The 26511-nt window shown below is 38.5% G+C and overlaps 1 protein-coding gene across 1 annotated transcript in view; it reads left to right on the top strand.

Moving 5' to 3' along the window:
• MAST2 (microtubule associated serine/threonine kinase 2) overlaps window positions 1-26511 on the top strand; it is a 272170-nt gene that overhangs the window by 200959 nt on the left and 44700 nt on the right. The window contains exon 5 of the mRNA XM_028488202.2: window positions 25698-25789. Within this exon, the coding sequence (XP_028344003.1) occupies window positions 25698-25789 (92 nt within the window). The remainder of the gene's footprint in view (window positions 1-25697; window positions 25790-26511) is intronic.

Genomic DNA, 26511 nt, shown 5'->3' with positions numbered 1-26511 from the left:
CTATTAGGTACCCTTACTCTTTTTTTTTTTTTGGCCTTGCTGCATGGCATGCGGGATCTGTTATCCAACCAGGGATCGAACCCATGCCCCCTGCAGTGGAAACGCAGTCTTAACCACTGGACCACCAGGGAAGTCCCTGGGTACCCTTACTCTTGAGTCAACTTAATTAGACTCTTTCCTGGGCCTTCAACCTGGCACCTGAGTGTCACCAGTTTCTTGGTAGTTGTTTTATAACTACTGCTTTGTAGTGAAGATTGTTTAGCCAGAGAAGTACAACTGGAGATTTTCGTCTGTGTGAAGGCCCCTGGGGCTTGCCATTTTAGTAGCTGCTGACTGAATGCTCAGCTGAGCAAAACCTTGGCTTCCTCTTTTGGCTCCTAGTAGTCATCCTGGGACAGGCACCTTGTCATACAGACTTGTTATGTAGGTGCTCTGAGAGGTAAAAACTGATCCAGGTAGCAGGAACCCAGGAGCCAGGCAGCTGCAGAAGATAAATGTTATTTGTTAAGTTTCTTTAGGCGGGCCACTTGTAGCAGCTTCTCTTTCATGCCTCTGGATGCTACAGGAGGAGGGGCCACTGCTTATCCTGACTGCCTCAGGGACTAGGGTCAGTCCCTTTCCCAGTCTTGATAGATAGGATAGGTTGGGGCTTAGAGAGTCCTTCTGTTGAGGAACTAGTACACTAGAGAAAGAGAGACACAAATAATTTTCAGCGATCCTTGGCATAGAAGAGTTAATTTTCATGGTGTATCTTCAGGATAAACTCCTAGAATTGGGGATGCTGAGTCGAAGAATAAATGCATATATAGTTTTATTAGATATTGACCAGTTTCACTTCATAGTGGTTATATCATTTTGTATTTCCATCAGCAGCGTAAGAGAATGTCTATTTGCTCTGTGCCTTGTCAACAGAATGTATCATGAAGCTTTTGAATTTTTGCCAATCTGATGGGTGAGAAATGGTTTCTCAGAGTAGCTAACTAAAAAAAGTCATGCTAAAATGTTCCTTAAGGATGAATAATTTATTTCCTAACCTTATGTGGAGGGAAGTAATTTTCCTTTTCTAGGAAATTGAAGTGGATGCACCCATTTTTCCATTCAGCTGTATACTAGGCCCTCTGAGCAGGAGTATAGGTCCAAGTTGGCAGTAGGAAAGTTCCCAGCATGTGGTGGAGAAAGAGAGAATGCTTTTGATACAGAAAGCTTTCGGCCTTATTCATCTCCATTACAACCATTCCCAGAACTTTTCAGGTGATTGCTCTGGACTGTAGCAGAAATATTTTTAAAAAATAATTTCAAAATTGCAAGGATAGTTCAAAGAACCCTCCAGCCCCCAAACCAGTGGTCAGCAAACGCCATGGGCTAAATGCATTCTGCCACCCGTGTTTGTGTGGCCCATGCATGAGCTGAGAATGGATTTTACCATTGAAGGGATTTTTTTTTTTAAAGGACTATGTGACAGAGACCACACATGGCCCTCAAAGCCTAAAATATTTATTATCTGGCCCTTTTCAGAAAGAGTTTGCCAACCCTTGCCCTAACCCATTTGACAATCAGTTCCTGACATGCTATCCCATCACCCCAGAATACTTCAGAGTGTGCTTACCACAGAGATTTTTTCATGATTACAATACAGCCATTAAAATCAGGAAATTAGCGTTGATAAATACCATCATCTAATTCACAGACTTAATTCATATTTTACCAAGTGCCCTAGTAATGTCTTTTATATTTTTTCCAGGATTGTGTGTTATAATTTTATTATTTCTTTTTGTCTCCTTCAATTTGGAACAATTCTGTGGTCTTTTCTCAACTTTTATGACCTTGACACTTTTGAAAATTACAGGCCAGTTATTTGATAGAATGTCCCTTAATTTAGGCTTGTCTGATATTTCCTCAGTATTAGATGTGGGCATTGCTAGGGAGGAAAAACTTTTCCTCTGCCCTCTTAATTTGGTGCCTGGGGGCCTGTGACAAAAGACAGATCAACAAGAGAAAAGGCATACAATTTTTGTTAATATTTACATGCATGGGATTTCACAGAAAAGAAATTAAACTCAAAGAAGTGGTTAGACTCCGAAGCTTATATACCCTTTTAACAAAGGAAAGAAGGTTTGAGCTTCAAGGGATGATAAATCGTGGGGAAGTAACTAGGAAATATATGGGGAAACTAATGGAAGATAAGGTCTGTTTATGCAAATGCATCATAGCTCTTCTCTACCTGGTACAAGGAACACCTTCCTCAAAGGAAAATTTGCTGGATTTTAGGCAGATAAGGGGAGGGCAGAGAATTCTTCCTGTATCTGTTGATTTTCACTTATCTTCAGCTTAAAATAATCCTTGCCAAAGTAGCATATTTTGGGGAGGCATATTCTGATCCCCTTCAGCATCTTTGGCAGGAACATTACTATTCCTGAAAAAGGATGGTGTTTTTTCTTCTCCTTCAGTCCTATTAGGTGATACAGGCTTTCATTTTGTCTCATTACTGTGAAGTTAACTTTGATCACTGATTTAGGTGTGTCTGCTAGGTTTCTCTGCTGTAAAGTTACTCATTTTCCCTTTGTAATTAATAACTATTTTGTGGGGGGACTTCCCTGGTGGTGCAGCGGTTGCGAATCTGCCTGCCAATGCAGGGGACACAGGTTCAAGCCCTGGTCTGGGAGGGTCCCACATGCCGCGGAGCGACTGGGCGCGTGAGCCACAACTACTGAGCCTGCGCGTCTGGAGCCTGTGTTCCGCAACGGGAGAGGCCGCGATAGTGAGAGGCCCGCGCACCGCGATGAAGAGTGGCCCCTGCTCGCTGCAACTAGAGAAAGCCCTTGCACAGAAACGAAGACCCAACACAGCCAAAAATAAATAAATAAATAAATAAATCTTAAAAAAATAAAATAATTATTTTGTGGGAAGGTTCTTGAAATTATGTAACTACCCCATTTCTCACCAAATTTTAACCCACTGTTTTTAGCATCCATTTATATTTCTTGACTGAGTTATTATACTGTGCTGGTTGCCAAATAGTATTTTTCTAATTCCAGCATCCTTTCTACATTCATCAGTTGAAATTGCACTGTAAAGAAAAGCTTTCTCCTCTCCCTGTTCATTTTTTCACTTATTTTATTATATCATCATGACTCAGTGGGCTCTTATTTTATTTAATGGGTTATAATCTATTAATGTCATTATATATTTTGATGCTCAAATTGTACCATATTTGGTCAAGGGGAGTCTCTTCATACTGGCTTCTTTGTCTTTTTTGACATGTCTCCATCATTATTTGGGAACTTCCTCTTTCTGGCCTGTCAAGATGATACTGGCTGGCTTATTTTGTGCCCTCCCTGCCCTAGCCCTTGAATTAGTCATTTCTCCAAGGAACATGGTTCCTTTTAAAAGCCAAGATATGGGTGGTAGGCATGGTTGCTGATATTCGGGTTCACTGTTCCCAGAGAATGTATACATGTAACATGTATATATCTTTCTAAATTTCTTGATCTCTATATATTGAGAACTATAAGCTAACATTGACATCTTTACTTCCAATTCTAGTTCATTCTAGTTTTTTCCATTTCCATATTTGTAACTCCTTTGATAGTGAGAAACCTGACTCCCATTACCCTCTATGTACTTACTTGATAATTTCTTCCCGTATGAAACCAGTCTGGCTTTGTAATCACTGACTTCCTGTGTATTTGCCCTCCTCAGCTTGCTGGATCTCCAATGCCTTATGCCAAACTGACAACACTGTTCTCTGCAAGCGGACAACCTCCTTACCCTCGTCAGTCTCTGACATCCCATGCTAGGCACCATCCCCCCAACCCCCAACTACTCAGCCATCATCATTATATAATGGTTTCTAGACTGAATTATTCAGGAAGGAAGTGGAGGAGGGAGGATTCTTAGGTTCACTAAGTACATCAGATGCACACTCAGGAGCCTGCATAATTAAAAAAAATAAGTTTACTGAGATATAATTCACATACTGTAAAATTCACCAATTGTAAGTTATCCATGGTTTTTACTAAATTTATAAAATTGTGCAGCCATCACCAGAATCTAAATTTAGAACATTTCCATAATCCAAAATGTTTCCTTGTGCCCATTTGCAGTTAATCCTACTCTTTCTCCCAGCCTCAGGCAACCACTGATCTGATTTTGGTTACATAAATTTGCCATTCCTGAACATTTAATATAAATGGAATCATACTCCTTGTAGTTTTCTTGTTTCTGGCTTCTTAGGTTTAGTGTAATGTTTTTGAGTTTTATCCATGTTGTAGCATGCATCAGTAGTTCATTCCTTTTGTTACTTAATAATGTTCCATTGTATAGATAGACCACATCTTGTTAGTTCATTCTTCAGTTGATGGACAGCTGGATTGTTTCCAGTTTGGGACTATTATGAGGAAATGTTGATGTGAACATGTGTGTACATGTCATTGTGTGGACATACGTTTTCATTTCTCTTGGGTAGAGTCCTAGGAATGGAATTGAGTTGTATGATTAGTTTATGCCTAGCGTTTTTTAAATATATATATATATATAAATTTATTTATTTTTATTTATTTATTATTTTTGGCTGTGTTGGGTCTTCGTTGTGGTGTGCGGGCTTCTCATCGTGGTGGCTTCTTTGAATGTTGTGGAGCACGGGCTCTAAGCATGCGGGCTTTAGTAGCTGCGGCGCATGGGCTCAGTAGTTGTGGCTCGCGGGCTCTAGAGCGCAGGCTCAGTAGTTGTGGCTCAGAGTCTTAGTTGCTCTGTGGCATGTGGGATCTTCCCGGACCAGGGCTCGAACCCATGTCCCCTGCATTGGCAGGCGGATTCTTAACCACTGTGCCACAAGGGAAACCCTAACGTTTTAGAAAGTTGTATCATTTTATGTTCCTACCAGCAATGTTTGAGGGACCATTTTTTTACATCTTCACCAACACTAGATATTCTTTTTGCTTGATTATAGCAAAAATTTCTCTCGGCAGTATGTTGTAGTTTCCAGTGTACAAGTCTTACACTTCTTTTGTTAAATTTATTCCTAAGAATTTTATTCTTTCTAATGCTATTGTGAGTGGAAGTGTTTCTTAATTTCATTTTCAGGTTGTTGGTTGCTAGTGTATAGAAATACAGTTAGCTTTTGTGTATTCATGTATCCTGTGATCTTGCCAAACTTGTTTATTGGTTTTAGTAGTTTTTTTCCTAATTCCTTGAGATTTTCCACATACAGGATCATTTTATCTGTGAATAATAACAGTTTTACTTCTTCTTTTCTATCCTGGATGATTTTATTTTTTATTTTTTACTTATTGTACTGGCAAGAAACTTCAGTACACTGTTGAATAGAATAAGCAAAAGCAGACATACTTGCCTTTTTCCTTCTCTTAGGGAAGAAAGCATTTTGTCCTTCACCATTAAATATGTTAGTTGTGAGGTTTTCATAGGTGCCCTTTATCAGGTTGAGGATGTTCCCTTAACTTTTCCGAGTTTGTTGAGAGCATTTATTGTGAATGTGTGTTGGAGCTTTGTTAAAAAATGTGTTTTCTGCATCTATTGAGATGATCATATAGTTTTTGTCCTTTATTCTATTAATATGGTATAATATATTAATTGATTTTAAACCAAATTTGCAAAGGATTGATCCCATAGTTTAGAATCCTTTTGCTTTTTCTTTCCCTTCCCTTCGATTTTTCTTCTCTTTTAAAACGGTTTTTAAATTTTATTTTCATTTTTAACTGTGACTTAATATAAAGAGCATAAAATTTGTCGTTTTAACTATTTTTAAGTGTATAGTTCTGTGGTATTAAGTACATTCACATTATTGTGCAGTGTCACTCCCATCCATTTCCAGAATGTTTTCATCTTTCCAAACTGAAACCCTATACCCATTAAACACTAATTCCCCATTCCTTCCTCTCCCAGCCCCTGGTAACCAGCATTCTACTTAACTTTCTTTATGAATTTGACTACTCTAGACATCTCATATAAGTGGAATCATAAAACATTTGTTCTTTTGTGACTGGCTTATTTCACTTAGCATAATGTCTTTAAGGTCATTGCTGTTGTAGCATGCGTCAGAATTTCCTCCCTTTTTTAGGCTGAATAATATTCCATTGTGTGTATATACCACAATTTTCTTTATCCATTCATCTGTTGAGGACACTTGGGTAGCTTCCACCTTTTGACTAATTGTGAATAATGCTACTCTGAACATGGTGTACAGATATCTGTTCGAGTCCTTGCTTTCAGTTATTTTGGGCATGTGCCCAGAAGTGGAGTTGCTAGATCATACGGTAATTTTTTGTTTAATTTTTTGAGGAACCACCCTACTATTTTCCACAGCAGCTGCACCGTAGTACATTCCCACCAGCAATGCATAAGTGTTCCAATTTCTGCACATCCTAGCCAGCACTTGTTATTTTCTGTTTTTATAGTTGTTGTTTATAATAGCCATCCTGATGAGTATGAAGTGGTATCTTTTTTTTTTTTTTTTTTTTTTTTGTGGTATGCGGGCTTCCCTCTGTTGTGGCCTCTCCCGTTGCGGAGGACAGGCTCCGGACGCGCAGGCCCAGCGGCCATGGCTCACGGGCCCAGCCGCTCCGCGGCATGTGGGATCCTCCCAGACCGGGGCGCGAACCCGGTTCCCCTGCATCGGCAGGCGGACGCGCAACCACTGCGCCACCAGGGAAGCCCCTGAAGTGGTATCTTAATTGTGGTTTTGATTCGCATTTCCTTAATGATTAGTGACATGGAGCAGGTTTTCATGTGCTTGTTGGCCATTTGTATATCTTCTTCGGAGAAATGCCTATTTGTGTCATTTTAAAATCTGGTGTTGTTTATTGTTTTTGTTGTTTTTGAGTTGTAGGACTTACTTATACATCCTGGATATTAATTTTTAATAGTATCTTTGTATAGATTTTGTGCTAGTTCCTTTTGAATTACTAATTATTTTTGAAAGAGGTATGTTCTTCCTAATCTACATGTTTACAAGAAGTTTGTATAGAAGAAAGACCAGGACAGTGGATTAGACTGTTAAGTAGTGTCTGTGGTTTACAGTGAAGCTTATTATATTGCAGATTTTTTTCTCTCTAGCTGTAATTCTGTCTTTAAGCCACTGCACTGTGGTCCTAAATAGGGTCCAGGAAGTAAGCTCACACAGCCATCCATTCACTGCGTCTTTGAGTGGGTTCCTTAGTACTGTCTTTTTGATTGTGTTAAAGCTAGAGTTCACCTCATCTAATTGAGGTGTAATTGACATAATATTATATTAGCTTCAGGTGTACAGTGTATGATTCAATATTTGTATATATTACGAAATGATCACCCCAGTAAGTCCAGTTAACATCCGTCACCATACACAGTTGTAATTTTTTTTCTTATGATGAGAACTTTCAAGATCCACTCCATCTCCTAGCTACTTTCTAATATGTAGTACAGTTATTGTTAACTATAGTCATCATGCTGTCCATTAAATCCCCATGACTTACTCATTTTATAACTGGAAGTTTGTACCTTTCAACCCCCTTAACCCATTTTGCCCAGCCCTTCACACCCCCTGCCTCAGGCAATCACCGATGATGTGTTCTCTATATCCACAAACTCAGACATATTTGTTTCTTTGCTTTATATTCCACATAAAAGTGAGATTATATGCTATTTATCTTTTTCTGTCTGACTGTTTCACTTAGCATAATGCCTTCAAGGTCCATCCATGTTTTTACAAGTGGCAAGACTTCATTCTTTTTAAAAAAATTTTTTTTTCAATTAAAAAAAAATTGAAGTAGAGTTGATTTACAATGTTGTGCCAATCTCTCCTGTACAGGAAAGTGACTCAGTTATACACATAGAGACATGATTTTTTTTTTTTTTTTTTTTTGTGGTACGCGGGCCTCTGACTGCTGTGGCCTCTCCCGTTGCGGAGCACAGGCTCCGGACGCGCAGGCCCAGCGGCCATGGCTCACGGGCCCAGCCGCTCCACGGCACGTGGGGCATGTGGGGCAGAGACATGCTTTTTTAAGTATTCTTTTCCATTATGGTTTATCCCAGGATATTGAATATAGTTCCCTGTGCTATACATTAAGACCTCATTGTTTATCCATTCTAAATGTAATAGTTTGCATCTACCAACCCCAAACTCCCAGTCCATCCCTCTCCCTCCCTAACTCCCCCCCTCTCCCTCCCTCACTCCCCCTTGGCAACCACAAGTCTGTTCACTATGTCTTGAGTCTGTTTCTGTCCTGTAGATAGGTCCATTTGTGCCACATATAAGTGATATCGTATGGTATTTGTCTTCCTTTTTCTGACTTACTTCACTTAGTATGATAATCTCTAATTGCAACCATTGCTGCAAATGGCATTATTTTGTTTTTTTTATGGCTGAGTAGTATTCCATTGTATATATGTACCACATCTTCTTTATCCATTCATCTGTTGATGGACATTTAGGTTGTTCCCATGTTTTGGCTATTATGAATAGTGCTGCTGTGAACATAGGGGTGTATATATCTTTTTGAATTATAGTTTTTAGACTTCATTCTTTTTCATGGCTGAATAATATTCCTGTGTGTGTGTGTGTGTGTGTTTGTCTTTATCCATTCATCCATTCAGTATCTTATAATTCAATATCTTACAATTTTTATTTATAAAACATTGAATTAAATTTTCCCATATTCAACTATTCTTGTTCCATTATTGCCAGTTTTGATTCATTAATTTTTTTAATTTTTTATGTTATTCATTTATACTTCTGATGATCTAAAACATTCTGTATTTGCAAGTCTTTTTCAGATTTCTATTAATTGACTCCGATCCCATGGAAATTCATCTTCCCATTATTGATTTTATTGGCAGACTTTCTTACCATCAGATTTTTTTTAAGTGTTTTGGTTATTATTATGACTGGTAATTTGTCTTCTGTGTAGTTATTGCTCACATATGCAAGTACTGACAGTTTCATGTCTTTCTATCCTATCCTCAGCTTTTTGAGTTTTGTTTTTACTTTCATTGGCCAGAGCTTCTGGTATTAGGTTCAGGGGTAGCAATGAGAGCAGGCACTCTTGTTTTTTTTCCCTTGACCTTAAAAAGTAGTATATCTAAAGTCTCTCCCTTGAGTATAATAATTTTCTTTTAAATTTTGAGTAAAGGTCTTTTTTAAAATTAATAAAATTTCTTAATTTTTCTTTAAAACTTTGAGTTTTTCTTTAAATCCTCTTAAACTTTATCAAATACCTTTTCTCTCTGAAATGTTGATACATTTCAATTATACAATATAAAAAAATCACATTTGCTAATCTTGCCATCACTCTCATCAGAAAAGTCTAAATATTGGGAAGCTGTCAAACTCTTATAAGTTTTTCAAAAATCTGATTTTTACTTAAAGGGTCGAATTTTATCGTTGGCAACAAATACTATCAGTTGTTTATTAAAGTGATAGGCTTATTTTGTTCATTTCAAGAAAGTCTTTGCAGATACTTAAGTCTGAATTACTGTGAAATGATGTTCATGAAAAAAGTGGCTGACAGCTGAACCAACAGCACAAGTGTCTTCTTCAAGATAATCATTGTACTTTGATAATTCAGCAGTAAGTAATGTTTTATGCATACTTCTTATTGTGTCACACAGAGTATTTTTTAAATAGTCAAGATTTATTACTAATTTTTATTGCTTTGACAAATAATTCTGAGTCAATATAGATTTTTTTTAAGATTTTTTTTTTTTAAACTGCAAGTGAGTGGTGGCAAAACATACAATTGACTATTAGAACTATTTTGGTTCCATTTGTGCTGAGGTGCCAGAAGTTTTACCCACTATTGCTGCTGTAACATCGCTGCAAATGTCACCCAGTGAAAAAAGTAAATAATGTCTCAGTATTCTTATGAAAATAGATTTGACATTGCCGTCCTTCTGAAAGGGCCTCAGGATCCTTCAGGAGTTTGCAGACCAACTTGATCATGATATTTTTAAAAATTAAACTTGCTAAAATTGTATAGAATTAAAACATGCATACTTATAAAGGAAATAGACATATAATTTTCTTAGGCTGTTGTTATCTGGTTTTGAATCAAAGTTATACTAATGCCATAAAACAACTTAGGCAGCTTTCCAACTTATTCTGTTTTCTAGCACAACTTTATAATAAGACAAGGATTACTTGTTCCTTGAAAGTTTGTTAGTTTTCTCCTGTAAACAGCTGCCTGGCTTGTGGTAGGAGTTGTGTGGAGATGCACAATAAATTCTATGATGGAAGGTTGTACAAAATTCAGTGCTGGTGTATGGAAACCAGTCTTTAATTCTGCCCTGGAGAACTCAATGAAGACTTCAGAGAGAAGTTCGTGAGTTGAAAAGAGAATAATTACCATAAATTTGTCAGGTAGTCATCTGAGACAAGGATATTTAAGGAGAAGCAATAGCATGTGCAAGGGAGGGGAGACATAATTGGGGTGTAGAACATATAGAGAGTGGATTTGTGAGGAGGTGATGATGAGCAGGACAGATCGGCAAGGGGCTGGCCATACCATGAAGCGCCTGGAATAGCATGCTAATAATTAATTTAGATATTTATTTATTTGACATGTGAGGTGATCATTTACTAGTTTTCTTTAAACTACTGTAGCTTAGAATTGAACCATGGTTGTACCAATTAACATGCAGTATAATTACTACTATTACATTACTGATTGCTACAAATTTCTTTTCCTACTCCAGCCATCCCCCTCCTGTTCACTTTACATATGTGTAAGCCACCCACATTTTAAATTTAATTTTTATTTTGTCGAAGTAATATATGGACATACTTTCAAAAGTCAGTGACTTCTTTAAGGCTTGTAAAAGAAAACTAGATATTCTCTTACCCCACTCTTACCATCCTTAATTTTTGCTTCTCAAAAGTAAACACTTTAAATTATTTCATGTTAAAAACAAAAAAAGAAGAAACCAAACAAAATTATTTCATCTATATCAGTGTCAATTATGACTTCATAACTATTATCCTAGTTCAATCACTGTATGCTGTGATTATGTTTGTTTTCTTTTACAACTTTTTGTTTTCTTGAGGGTTATAATTACCTCACTTTTGCATTGCTTCATATTTTATGTAGAATTCATTTGTTCATCCCCAGATTTTCCATCAGAAGTGTAAAATGCAGTAGGTTACATTAAATGAGCTAATGATCCTCCCCATCACCCCCATCATTACTCCTAGAACCCTCTCATCTTCCGCTCCAGTCTATCTTGGTTATTCTCTAGTCTTCTTGCATAGTTGCCATCATGGTATTACCAGTACCTCTTTCCACTGTGGGTTTTAGTAAGTTCTCCAGATATTCTCCCTTCCTCTTAGTCAAGTCCTTCATTTTGGTGGACCATAGACACCCAGATTCTTTTTTTTTTTTTTTAATACTTTTTTGGCTGCACCACACAGCATGTGGGATCTTAGTTCCCTGACCAGAGGTGGAACCTGTGCCCCCTGCATTGGAAGCTCAGACACTTAACCACTGGACCGCCAGGGAAGTCCCGGCACCCAGATTCTTTTCTTATTTTTTTTTAAGTTTTATTGATCTATACTATTGTTTTCTTTGTTTCCATTTCATTTATTTCTGCTTTGATCTTTATGATTTCTTTCCTTCTATCTCTTGGTTATTTAGTAACGTATTGTTTAGCCTCCATGTGTTTGTGTTTTTTACTTTTTTTTCCCTGTAATTTATTTCTAATCTCATAGCGTTGTGGTCAGAAAAGATGGTTGATATGATTTCAATTTTCTTAAATTTACCGAGGCTTGATTTGTGACCCAAGATGTCATCTATCCAGGAGAATGTTCCATGTGCACTTGAGAAGAAAGTGTAATCTGCTGTTTTCGGATGGGATGTCTTATAAATATCAATTAAATATATCTGGTCTATTGCATCATTTAAAGCTTGTGTTTCCTTATCAATTTTCTGTCTGGTTGATCTGTCCATTGGTGTAGGTGAGGTGTTAAAGTCCCCCACTATTACTGTGTTACTGTTGATTTCCTCTTTTATAGCTGTTAGCATTTGCCTTACGTATTGAGGTGCTCCTGTGTTGGGTGCATATATACTTATAATTTTTATATCTTCCTCTTGGATTGATCCCTTGATCAGTATGTAGTGTCCTTCCTTGTCTCTTATAACATTCTTTATTTTAAAGTCTATTTTATCTGATATGAGTATTGCTACTCCAGCTTTCCTTTGATTTCCATTTGCATGGAATATCTTTTTCCATCCCCTCACTTTCAGTCTGTATTTGTCCCTAGGTCTGAAGTAGATCTCTTGTAGACAGCATATATATGGGTCTTGTTTTTGTATCCATTCAGCGAGCCTGTGTCTTTGGTTGGAGCATTTAATCCATTCACATTTAAGGTAATTATCGATATGTATGTTCTTATTACAGTTTTCTTAATTGTTTTGGGTTTGTTTTTGTAGGTCCTTTTCTTCTCTTGTGTTTCCCACTTAGAGGAGTTCCTTTAGCATTTGTTGTAGAGCTGGTTTGGTGGTGCTGAATTCTCTTAGCTTTTGCTTGTCTGTAAAAGCTTTTGATTTCTCCATCGAATCTGAGTGAGATCCTTGCCGGGTAGAGTAATCTTGGTTGTAGTTTCTTCCCTTTCATCACTTTAAATATTGTGCCACTCCCTTCTGGCTTGTAGAGTTTCTGCTGAGAAATCAGCTGTTAACGTTATGGGAGTTCCCTTGTATGTTATTTGTCATTTTCCCCTTGTTGCTTTTAATAATTTTTCTTTGTCTTTAATTTTTGTCAGTTTCATTACTGTGTGTCTCGACGTGTTTCTCCTTGGGTTTATCCTGCCTGGGACTCTGTGCTTACTGGACTTGGATGGCTATTTCCTTTCCCATGTTAGGGAAGTTTTCGACTATAATCTCTTCAAATATTTTCTCGGGTCTTTCTCACTCTCTTCTCCTTCTGGGACCCCTATAATGTGAATGTTGGTGCGTTTAATGTTGTCCCAGAGGTCTCTTAGGCTGTCTTCATTTCTTTTCATTCTTTTTTCTTTATTTTGTTCCATGGCAGTGAATTCCACCATTCTGTCTTCCAGGTCATTTATCCGTTCTTCTGCCTCAGTTATTCTGCTATTGATTCCTTCTAGTGTAGTTTTCATTTCAGTTATTGTGTTGTTCATCTCTGTTTGTTCTTTAATTCTTCTAGGTCTTTGTTAAACATTTCTTGCATCATCTCGATCTTTGCCTCCATTCTTTTTCCGAGGTCCTGGATCATCTTCACTATCATTATTATGAATTCTTTTTCTGGAAGGTTGCCTATCTCCACTTCATTTAGTTGTTTTTCTGGGGTTTTATCTTGTTCCTTCATCTGGCACATGGTCCTCTGCCTTTTCATTTTGTCTACCTTTCTGTGAATGTGGTTTTCGTTCCACAGCCTGCAGGATTGTAGTTCTTCTTGCTTCTGCTGTCTGCCCTCTGGTCCCGACACGCAGATTCTTAAAAGGCACCTATGTTCAGTATATATTGCCTGAGCTCTCTTCCCTCACATATCTAAGTTTCTTCAGCTGTGGACCTCTGAAGGCCAAGCATTGATTACATTCATATATTTTAGTCCTTCTAGTGCCTGGCCTAGAACCTTGAAATTAACTATCACTAAAAATGACTGGGATATAGTGTTAGACTACTGAAAGTAGGGGCTTAGTTCTAAAAGTAGCCTCTGTATCCATAGCTGCCTCATAGAAACAGCCATGGATACAGAGACTATCCTGTATAGATTAGAAGTGTTCTAACCTTCTCTATTATGGAAACTTGGGCACAGGCCAGACAGCTGGGCTATTTATTGAGGGAGGAGGCAGAAAAGAAGGGTTGTTACCAATTCAGGGTTTAACCTGGATATTGGACAAACATATGGAATGCTTACAAGATATTTTGTGTTTCCCTTTAACCACTGTCTCTCAGAGAAACTAAACTGGTCTGTAAATGTAACCTGGGAGTGGGCTTATAAATTGGAACTTCCAAAGAAATCCGGAAGCCATGGGAACTAGTAAAGACAAACCAAATATACCACAACTTCCCAGACACTGTGTAATTAAGGATAGCCTTAGACTACTTCATTTTACCGAGGCCCATATTTGTAGTGGAAGTGTACTCCATTCAAAGAAAAAAATCTCTAGTCTCGTTGGCCACTTTCCTTTTATCACCAAGAAATGCACTGCTTTAAGAATGCATTACAGGACCATTCTCTCCCATTCATTAGTTATCCAAACAATAATAACCGTGTATCAGCCACTGTCCTGGGCACTGGAAATATAGACACGCTTAGAATACACAAATTCTGAAGCATTGCCCACTCTAGGGCTTTTACATTTCTCTGCCAGGTTTATTCAGTTAGAACTCTGGGAATGTGAACATCAACTACAGTCAGCAATGACAAACTATCTGATTTTCTAGGTGGTGAGCACAACTCTTTTTTCATCTTGAGATTGGGGCTGGGGACATGTTGCTGCTGCCCTGTTAGGGAAATTTCCCACTATGTCACATGATTCCGGGGAAGGAGATTGCACTGGCTTACATTTAGCCAGTTACCCACTTTCCTCATGTTTTTTACTTTAAAACTTGATTCATTCCAAGCATTATGGGTGTGTTTAATCCATGGTGGTACCTTGGACACTGGCATTTGAGCTTTAGTGGTAAATTTATTTCTTTTCACTGTAAGTTAGTGTTGTTGCAGGACCATGTAGCTGAGACTTTTAGGTCTGGCTCTTATATTCTGCCAGGAGCTGAATCATGCTTCCTTTGCATTGTTGCTGGTCTTTTCTTCTATAACACAGTGAAAGGATTCAGGATTGGCCAGTGTATATACCTCTTTGTATTTTGTCTGGATCAAGAGAGTTCTTTGCTGTACCTTGTTGATGGTGATAATGGTAGCCAAGGTGGTCATGACTAAAGAATTTGGTGAAAGCATAGTCTTTGCTGAGTCTCTGCCATAGCCGGTCTCCTCTCCAGTATTTGTGGCTCTGTTAAAGTTCTGTTCCAATCCCTAAGGTAGTTGTTTTTTTTTTCTTCCTTTTTTCCCGGCTTCATTGAGGTATAATTGACATTTAATATTGTGTAAGTTTAAGCTGTACAATGTGATGATTTGATACACATATATATTGTGAAATGTTTACCACAATATGGTTAGTTAACACATCCTTTACCTCACATAATTATCATTTTGTTGTTGTTATTATGGTGAGAAAATTAAAGCTCTACTCTCACAGCAGCTTTCAAGTATATGATACAGTATTGCCAATTATAGCCACCATGCTGTACATTAGATGCCCGTCTAGGGTAGTTCTTAATAACCTATCTGTCCATCCATTTTCTCTCCCCTGAAGTTAGTCAAATTATGCAAAATGCCCTTGTTTTTCTGGATATGTGCCTTCTGAATCAATCATCTTTAGGATGGAGACCCACATTAAGAAAGTCCTAGGTCAAAGAGAAAATAAGTTACATTAGGCTTTCAAAAATTATTGGTACGTTATTGTGACCTAGGGCAAGCTACTTAGCCTCTCTGTGTTTCAGGTTCCTTGTCTGTATAAAGTGGATTATAGTAGTACCTAATTCATAGGGTGTGAGATACTACATGCAATGCTTTAAACAGTGCCCAGTTAGCACTTAATAAATGCTAGCTATTATGATTATTGTTTTAAATGCATAGCTAAATTCAGTAGAATGTGAGGAAAATCCCAAGTGACCTAAATCTAAGAGAGAAAACAATGCCTCAACAGTGGGAATCAATGTTGGAACTTCCAAGAAAGAGGGCCAGGGAGGAGGTATATTGTATTAGTCTTGATATCCATTAGCGGAAAAAGGATGAGGTCTTGGGCTTGTTTAAGGTAGGGAGACCCTAAGTTAGGGTAGAATTGAGACCCCACATATAATTAGGACACTCAAAGGACTTTACCCTCAGTGTAGGAATGCACTAGGAAAACAGTTTGCCCACTGACATGGAGAGATGAAAGGAAGTTCTTTAATCTCATCTAGGTTTTAAGTAGGCTCTTAATAAGAAATAAAAAAAGTCTCCTTGAGAATTTTAAACTATAGACCTTTATTCAACTGAATTTGAGGCCTGGAGTTTATACCATATGTATGGTCTTAAGAGCTGATTCTGGGCTGTAAATAACTCTGACAAATCTGTCAGAAACAAATTCAAAAAATTTTTAAAGACACATCTTCAAATCAGGTAGCACAAGATTCCCATAAAGCCACACTAAATAAAGGTGAGTTTACAGTACAAAACCATAGACCATACAAGGAAGCAGTCCACCACACGTGAAAATCAGAAGAAAAAAGAAACAGTAAGATTAGACCCCTAAGAACTTTAGAAAGTAGCATTATGAATGAAAACTGTAAAATAAGTATATGTAAAGTGAATAAAAATATAAATGGAGACAAAAATGAGAGAACAAAAGACATTTCATTTTAAAAGATCAGGCATATTTTGAAAAAAATGACAATTAGAATTCAAGGAATTAAATACATTGTAACATTGAATTTGAAAACTCAGTAGTCAGGTTATATAGTAGAGCTGTGGCCAAAGCTAGTAAAATTTTATCTAAAGTGCAGCACAGAGATGGAAAGATGTAAAATATGAGTGAGAACTAAGAAATATGGAGGATACAATAATAAGGTCCAACAGAATATAGAGAAATGGGGGAAAGGCAGTATTCATAGAAATAATGATTGAGACCTTCCAGAATTGATTAGAAACCAAAATAACATCATGGAGCACAATAGGTAAAAATAAATGTCCATCTAGGTACATTGCAGTAAAATTTCAGAACCAAAAAACAGAGGTCTTCAAAGGAACTAGAGAACCCTCAAGAATCCACAAAAGCTAAAAGAGCTCTAATGAATGAGTTCAGCAAGGAAGTTTACCTAAGAAAATTGAAAACATAATGTACACACATACACAAATATTCATAGCAGCATCATTTAAAATATCTAAAGAGCAGAAACAACCCAAATTGTCCATCAGTTTATGAATGGATAAATAAAATGTTGTATATTCTTCACACAATAGAATATTATTCATCCATAAAAAGAAATGAAATACGGACAAATACTTCAACGTGGATGAATCTTGAAAACAAGCTAAGCAAAAGAAGCCAGACTCAAGGCCACATGATATATGATTCCATTTATTTGAAATATCCAGAATAGGTGGAATCCGTAGAGACAGAAAGTACTTTGGTGGTTGCCTGGGAAAGCGGGTAGCAAAGATGGGGATGGAGAGCGACTGCTTTATGGGTACAGGGGTTCTTTGGGGAATAATGAAAATGTTCTGGAATTAGCAGTGGCGGTTGCACAGCCTTGTGAGTGTACTAAAAACCACTAAATTATACACTTTAAAAGGTTGAATTCTATGGTATGTGAATATATCTAAAAAATTATGGTTTAAAAAAACAAAGCAGCGAGAGAGAAAAGAAAAATTAACTACAAAAGAACAACAATCCTAAGAGCAAGCTTCTCAATAGCAATAACAGGAGCCGTAAGACAATGGAATAATATCTTTAAGATATTGAGAAAAATGTTACTCCCAACAAGAGGTTGTAGATTCCATACCTGTGTAATTATTGTTGGAAGTCACTGAGAAAAATAAAGCCATTTTCAGACAAACAGTGAAATTGAGAAGGTTTATCAATATCAGATTCTCAGTGAAATAATCACTTAGAAAAGAAGAAAGAAAGACAAAAGTTGTGAGATCCAGGAGGGAATGCTGAGCAAAGAAATTGGAAAGTATGAGTAAATCAAAGCAAGCAATTATTGTGTGAAACAATAAGAATTACTAATTTGGCATTATAAAAGCAAGATAGACCTGAACCACTGGACCAAATAACATGTACGTTGGAAGGGGTGGGGAGAGTTGGAGTTAAGATCTAATTTTTTAAATATTTATTTATTTATTTTTGGCTGCGTTGGATCTTTGTTGCTGTGCGCGGGCTTTCTCTAGTTGCGGCAAGCGGGGACTACTATTCCTTGCGATGCTCTGGCTTCTCATTGCGGTGGCTTCTCTTGTTGCAGGGCACAGGCTCTAGGCTCATGGGCCTCAGTAGTTGTAGCATGCAGGCTCAGTAGTTGTGGTACGTGGGCTCTAGAGCGAAGGCTCAGTAGTTGTGGTGCACGAGTTGCTCTGCAGCATGTGGGATATTCCCGGACCAGGGATCGAACCTATGTCCCCTGTATTGGCATGCAGATTCTTAACCACTGCGCCACCAAAGAAGTCCCAAGATCTAATTTTGTTTAGAAGCGAGAGTTGAGATGCTAGCTAACCTTAGACCTAAGACTTAGACTCTTGTTAAGACAAGAATGCCTATTAAAAGCTTAATAACAATAACTACTTTAAAAAAAAAACACAACAGTATATAATTTCCAAACCAATGGAGTAGAAGTTAAAAAATACTTTATTAATCCAAAGAGAGCTGCCACCCCAAAAAAAGGCAGAGTAAGGGGAATTCTCAGGGGCAGGTCACAGTGTTACATAGGGAAATGTGGAAGGTGACACTGAAGGAGGTATGGGATATTTGCCGTTGTATAGGTGGGGAAGGGCATTCCAATTGGAGGGAACAGTGCAGTGGTCCAAGTAGTTTGGTGTTTCGGTGTGAAATTAGCAGCCTTTGCAAGGTTTTGGGCAAATGAGTAAAATCATCTCATGTATGCCTTAAAAGGATCACTGTGGCTGCTTGTGTTGAGAACAGACTGGCAATAGGAGACAGGAATAAACCAGAGAGACTAGTTAGGAGGCTGTTGAAATAACCCAGGCAAAAGACAAATAATGGATTTATCTCCAAGCAGCACCCTTTATTTACTGAGAGAACATGCATTTTCTCCCACTCTAGCGTCTCAGTCTTTACAGGGACATCATCCTGGTTGTTATTCTGAAATAACACCTGGAAATGCTTGACCTTAAAATGGACCCAAATTCTTGTCTGTTGTATTGGTCACACTTAATGAAACAAAAGTGGTCTTTTCCTCATTCTGAATTCTGAAAGGAATAGCCAAGTGCAAGTCAATTCATTACCGAGTGCTTGGATTCCTAGGAGCAGCTGGACTTCTGGAATTGACAGATTGGAGATTAGAGACCCTGAGGGGTCTGCAACCATGCATCCTACCCCATATTCTATATTCCTTCAGACTGGGAAACAGACTTCCTAAATAAATTTACGGCAGCTCCTGCAGGGGCTCAAATTTGAGTACCTGCTAGTTGCTGGGGGAAGGGATTTTTGAAGGCCGGGAACTCTTCAGATATGGCCACAATTCAACAGTTTCACAGAGCTTGCACAGGTGCTTTAGTCCTTGCTCCCACTATCCATGGAGGGGTGACCATGGTAAAGCAAGTAGGAAGATGAAATGCCAGGCCTTGCTCTGAGTGACCAAGTGACTGGCATGGTGGTGGGCAGCAGTCTAGTTTAACCCAGTCCCTGCAGTGGTTAGCAGAACATCAGCTCAGGGAACTTCCAGGTTACCTTCCATCAGCTGAGAGTGAGTGTGGCTGACTCTGTAAACATCTGGTACTTTAATCTTCTGAAATGAAAAAATGAAGACCTGCCCTTTATCTTCTAGGATCCTGGGGGCAATGGCCAGTGCTTGTTGAAATGGAAAAATTAGGCAGTTCCTTGTCTTGGATCTCAGCTGAGTTGTGGCATCTGTACCAGGGTATCTGACCTTTTTTTCCCCTGGCAGCTGTTGCAGATTTGCCAAGTGAGATTATGTGTACCTTCATACAAAGGCATGTGGCCTGGAAATATGATCTTTACTGTTTTGTATTTAATTTACATTTTAATAAGATCATGACAAATGAAATTAGAATCAATTATCTGTCCCTGCAGTTTTTTTTTTAAGCACAGTGATTCAATTATACATATACATGTATCCATTCTTTTTCAGATTCTTTTCCCATATAGGTTGTTACAGACTATTGATCTTTCTGTTTTCTTTTTTTTTTAAATTTTTTATTTATTTTATTTTTGGCTGCCTTGGGTCTTTGTTGCTGCACGCGGGCTTTCTCTAGTTGCAGTGAGCGGGGGCTACTCTTGGTTGCGGTGCGTGGGCTTCTCATTGTGGTGGCTTCTCTTGTTGCAGAGCATGGGCTCTAGGCGTGAGAGCTTCAGTTGTTGTGGCACTTGGGCTCAGTAGTTGTGGCTCGTGGGCTGTAGAGCACAGGTTCAGTAGTTGTGGCGCATGGGCTTAGTTGCTCAGTGACACGTGAGATCGTCCCAGACCAGGGCTTGAACCCGTGTCCCCTGCACTGGTAGGTGGATTCTTAACCACTGCACCACCAGGGAAGTCCTGTCCTGCAGTTTTAAGAGATCTTAGTTTTTATACAAAAGGAGTTTAGACATAGTGGTTTGATATACCTTACAGGTGCCACGTGTGTAAGTATCCTCTTTTATTATAATTATTGTAACAAATTATACTCATCCATTCATCCATTTAACAAATATTTATTGAGTCTGCCATGTGCCAGGCTGAATTCTAGGCACTGAGAAATACAGCAGTAAGCAAAGATTGTGCAAGCCCCTGATATCATAGAGCTTAAGATTCTAATGGGAGGAGAGACAACAAACAGAATGAATGCAAAATCCATAGTATGTTAGATAACAGTAAGTGCTATTGAGGAAAATATATCAGGAAAGGAGGAAAAGAGTGTTTGGGAGGGCGAGTGTTACCATTTTAAATAGAATGGTCAAAGGAAAATCCATTCAGGAGATTGTACTTGAGCAAAGACCTGAAAGAGGTGAGGGAGCAAGCCATGAGGGAAACAGGCAAAGGAAGCTTCCTTTGTAAAGGCCCTGAGGCAGTGGCACGCTTGGCATATTCTAAGAACAGTGCAGAGGCCCATGTGACTGGAGTAGAGTGAGTAGGAGGGAAAGAGGTAACGGAGAGCCAGAGCGCGTAAAGCTTGTCGGCCATTGTAAGAACACTGACTTTTACTCTCAGTGAGACAGGGAGAATTTTAAGCATAAGAGTGACTTTGATATTATTTATATTGAAAAAATGTTATAGCTTTATTGAAGTATGATTGAAATATAATAGACTGTACATGTTTAAAATGTACAATTTGATGGGTCTTGATACATGTATGCATCTCTGAAACCATTAGTACAGTCAAGACAATAAACATATCTACAGCTCTCCCAAATTGCCTTATGCCTTGTTATAATACCTCCCCTGCCTCTGGTCAGGAACCACTAATCTTTTGTCTGTCACTCTAGATTAGTTAGTGTTTTCTTGAATTTTATATAAATGGAATTGTTCAGTATGTACTCTTTTATGTCTAGCTTCTTGGTTTTAGCATAATTATTTTGAGATTCATTTATTGTGTGAATCAATAGTTCATTCCTTTTTATTGATGAGTAGTAGTCCATTGTATGGATATATTGTGTTTTGTTTATCTTCATCTATTAGTAGACATTTGAGGTGATTTCTAGTTTTTTGGCTGTCACAAGTAATAAACAGCATATAGTTGGGTCCTGCTGTTTTATCCAATCTGACAGTCTTTGTCTTAATTAAATATGTATTTAGGGGGCTTCCCTGGTGGCGCAGTGGTTGAGAGTCCGCCTGCCGATGCAGGGGACACAGGTTCGTGCCCCAGTCCGGGAGGATCGCACATGCTGCGGAGCGGCTAGGCCAGTGAGCCATGGCCGCTGAGCCTGTGCATCCGGAGCCTGTGCTCCACAATGGGAGAGGCCACAACAGTGAGAGGCCCGTGTACCACAAATAAATAAATAAATAAAAATGAATAAATAAATAAATAAATAAATATGTATTTAGAACATTTACATTTTATGTGATTATTAGTGTAATTGGGTTAAAATCTGTTCTCTTGCTATCTGTTTTCTGTGTGGGCCAACTGTACTTGTTCTTACTTCTTTTTCTGCCTTCTTTTAGACTGAGTATTTTTTATGAGACTATTTTATTTCCTTTTTTTTGTTTGTTTTTCTTTTGTAGTAGTTGCATTAGTGTTTATAATATAAAATTTTAACTTTTAGTTTATCTTCAAGTCGTATTATATTGCTTCATACTTAATGTAAGAACCTCACAATAGTATACGTCCATTCTTCCCTGCCAGCCTTGCTGCTGTGGCTGACCTACATTTTATATCTACATATGTTGTAAACCCCACAGTAAATTATTATATTTCCTTTAAAATTCAAGAAGAGATTTTTTTTTTTTGGCTGCGCCGTGCAACTTGCAGGATCTTAGTTTCCTGACCAGGAATTGAACCCGTGCCCCTTGCAGTGGAAGCGCAGAGTCTTAACCACTGGACCGCCAGGGAAGTCCCAAGAAGAGATTTTAAAAATAAAAACAAGTGATTTATATTTACCCACACATTTACCGTTTTTGGTACTTTTCTTTATGTGGATCCAGATTTCCATCTAGTATCATGTTCCTTCTGCCTGAAGGACTTGCGTGAGCATCTGGATGAATGGTGGTGCCATGTAATGAAATAGATAGGGAGGAGTTAGCAGGTTTTAGAGGGAAATTCACTAACTCTGTTGTTAAATTTGAGATGCATTTTAGACATCCAGTTAGAGATGTCAAGTAGGTATTTGGATATGAGTCTCACACTCAGAGGTAAGAGCACAGAGTTAGCAATAAAAAGCTGGGTATCATCAACATCATAGATTTAAAGTTATAATACAGGAAAAAATCATTTAGGGAGTGAGTGCAGGGAAAGAAGAAAAGATATTCCACATTTGAGCCCCAGAGTACTAAATGGTTTAGAGGTCAGGAAGAGAAGGAACTAGCAAAGGGGAATGAAAAGTGAGCAGCTAGTGAGCTAGGAGGAAGACCAGGAAAGCCTCATGTCCTAGAAGCTAAATAAAGAAGTATCTCAAGAAAAGTTACGCAGATGTTAGGTTGAACAAAAGCAGTCAAACACAAAAAAATACATGGTATATAATTCTACTTATAGGAAATCCAGCAAAACAAAATTAATTTATGGTGATAGAAGAAAGTAGTTGGGGGATTGACCGGAAGGGGCACATGGGGACTTTCTGGGGTAATAGAATTATTCTGACTTTTGTTTTGGATGTGTTATATGAATGTATACAGTTGTTCAAGGTTCACTGAACAGAACACTTAATTGAATAATTGAATATAAATTATATCCCAATTTGTTTTTTAGAAGAGAGAGTTATAACTGTCGAATGATGTTGAGAGGTTACATAAGACACGGACTGAGAATTGCCTGTTGTCAGTGGTGACCTTGGTAACAGGCAAGAAAGATGAGGATGATTGTATAGTCTAGAGTGGGTTAAAGAGAGAATAGGAAATGAGGGTATGAAGATGACAAATACAGAATCCCTGCATGGGATTTTTCGCAAACAGGGGAGCAAAGAAACAGGCAAGTTGGGAGAGGTCTATGAAAGTTTTTTTCTTATTTTCTTGAGATATGAGAAATGACAGCATATTTTTATGATGATGAGAGTAATCCAGTAGGAAGTAGAAATTCATGGCATAGAAGGAGGACAGTACAGGTACAGACTTCTTGAATGGGGAGTTGGAGGAGTTGACTTTGATAGGAACATGGTCTTTCCTTCTGCTGTTACAGATGGGAAAGTACAGTATATGGACACAGATTTAGGGTAATAGATTTTTAATGGCTACTTTTATATTTTTTGGCTGTGTTGGGTCTTCTTTGCTGCGCACATGCTTTCTCTAGTTGCGGCGAGCGGGGGCTACTCTTCATTGCAGCGTGCGGGCTTCTCATTGCGGAGGCTTCTCTTGTTGTGGAGAACGGGCTCTAGGCGCGCAAACTTCAGTAGTTGTGGCTCGTGGGCTCTAGAGCGCAGGCTTAGTAGTTGTGACGCACTGGCTTAGTTGCTCCACGGCATGTGGGATCTTCTCGGGCCAGGAATCAAACCTGTGTCCCCTGCGCTGGCAGGCAGATTCTCAACCATTGCGCCACCAGGTTAAGTCCCAGGCTAATGGATTTTTGTAGCAGAAATATGTAGTACTTCTTTTTGTGTTGATTGTTTTTACCCTTAGTTGAATAAAAAGCAAAGTCAGCAGATGAGGGTAGGATTTGGGGAAGGAGTGCTAGAGGTTTGGGGAGAATTTCTGAATTAGTTGTCTTGAAGAGAGAGCACATTGCCTAGGTATATGTAGTATGGACCCACTTGATATTTATCATCATAGACATAAAGAAACACCAGCCAGCATGATTTTGGATTTTTCTTCATTCACCTTTAGCTGCCCGAGTGCAGTTGCAAAATAGATGGAAAGTTGGGTTTAAAAGGATTGGGATTTCACCAGGACTGTGGTGTCCTGGGGGATAGCAAGGTTTCAGTTAGAGCTAGAATTTAAACTGAATGTTGAGAAAAGAAGTTAAGGATATAGAGTTTGCTGATGACAGACTGAGTTCAGGGAGGCAGAGGGTAAGCTTTTTTTAAAGATCAAGGAGTAGAGACTGTGTCAAGTTAGAGATGGAAGTCTTGGGCATTTGATGGTAACGGGTAAGGAGGGGGTGTGAGACATGATTAGATTAGTCCTGATGGTATCTTAGGGAAAGTTGCTTATCATTTCTAATCATAATCTCTTGAGATTGATCACAGTCCTTCCAGCGGTTCCTTGTCACATTTCCAGTGGTTCTTTGCAGTAGTCTACCAGCCCTACAGAGTCTGGCTGTGGCCTATACCCATAGTTTCTATAACCTACTTCTTTTCCTGTCATTCTCCCTTCCTGCCACCTACTTGACTTCTTTGCTATTTCTTGAACATTCTCTCTCTTTCTTCATAGCACTTTTCACTCCAGTTTGAGGACAGATAATTCCTCTTGTTCCCTACTACTTCCCTAGCACCTAGAACGGGGCCTGGTGCATAGTTGGTGTTCAGTAAATATTTGTTTGGATGAATATAAATGACAGGCTTCTTTAATGTCTTTAAAAGATGGGCTGGGGACTTCCCTGGTGGTCCAGTGGCTAAGACTGCACTCCCAATTCAGGGGGCCCAGGTTCAATCCCTGGTCAGGGAACTAGATCCCGCATGCCGCAACTAAGACCTGATGCAGCCAAATAAATAAATATTTTTTAAAAAAAAGATGGGCTGACTTTCAAGTAAATTTATACACACTTTTCAATAGCAGGTACAGCATGAAATGGCCTTTCATCATGATTTGGCTTTCTCCAGCCTCAAGAAAAAGCCTCAGCCATTAATATGTAAAGGAAAGCCAACTTTGTAGAAGGAACACAGGCCTGTTCTGAAATTTATAGTGAAATGAGAATATTACTTAATCCATTGATTAAGCAGTTTTTAAAAGATAAGTTTCATAGATTAAGTTAATAGTTTCATTTTTATGGCAAGAATATTAATTTTTATGACATATGAGAACATTTATGACTCATGTTTTTTGTTTTCTGAATCAAATTTGCAGTGATCATTCTTCATTAGATACCACTTAAGACATGGTTGTTACAGTTAAGGAGCTCCTTGGGTATTTGCTTAGGAAGCAAAACTTACACGTTGGAAAAGTACAGTGGCAATACAAGATAAAAGTCAAGACAGTGACAAAAGTTATTCCAAGATGGAACACAGTGAATTATGACATCTCACTGTGCAAACAGTAATTGCTAAGCTAGTTCAGTTTTAAGTATTATACTGCTCAGCTCATGGAATGATATCACTCTTTATTTCCTCAATAGCCATTCAAGTTCTCTGGGCCCATGATGCAACCCTGTTACAACTGACATTTGTGTTTTCATTGCAGTTGTCGGACAAGTAACCGCAAGAGTTTGATTGTGACCTCTAGCACATCACCTACACTACCACGGCCACACTCACCACTCCATGGCCACACAGGTGAGTGCTTGAAGATTAAGAAAGGTGGAATAAAAGAGTGGTCACAGATGCCCAATTTCTTTCCTACTTCTCACTTTGTGAGGTTCAGCGTACTACGTTGTCACTTTATGTGGCTGACTGAAGCATACAGAGCTCATGGGCATGCTTTCCATGGGAGAATGTGTTCAGTCTGTTTTTGACTCTTAGTTATTTCTTGCCTTGACCTGTCAACTGTCCTTTTGGTCTTGTACATATCCTGGGTCTATCGCCTCTGTTCTGGTGTGTTGAGAGTGTATTATGGGTCTAGTCATCTGGGGCCATGTGATGAGGGCTCTATTAACATTTTGTCCTATCATGCCCAAGAATTAGGGCTCACAGAGATGGTTTTCTGCCTTATGGGACTCCTAACAACTTTCCCTCTGTTACAACAGGAGTCAGCAAAAGTGAGAGGACTGTTGGTTTCATGCTGACATTTGCTTCAATTCCAATATGTGAAATCAGTGATCTCATGCATTCAGACTTTGCTCCATCTGAATTATGGGCTCTTCTAGGCAGTGTAAGGACTGATTTACTTGCCTCTGACTAAGGAATATATAAAAATTATGAGGCAGAAGACCTCATTTGGGTTAGTCATGTATTTTGGTCTAGACGTGTATTCTTTTTTTTTTTTTTTTTTTTTTTTTTGCGATACGCAGGCCTCTCACTGTTGTGGCCTCTCCTGTTGCGGAGCACAGGCTCCGGAC

Source organism: Physeter macrocephalus, chromosome 4 (genome assembly GCF_002837175.3).
Source record: "Physeter macrocephalus isolate SW-GA chromosome 4, ASM283717v5, whole genome shotgun sequence".
In the NCBI taxonomy this organism is placed as follows: domain Eukaryota; kingdom Metazoa; phylum Chordata; class Mammalia; order Artiodactyla; family Physeteridae; genus Physeter; species Physeter macrocephalus.
The sequence above is the reverse complement of the archived record's forward strand: the minus strand, read 5'-3'. Positions and strand labels throughout refer to the sequence as shown.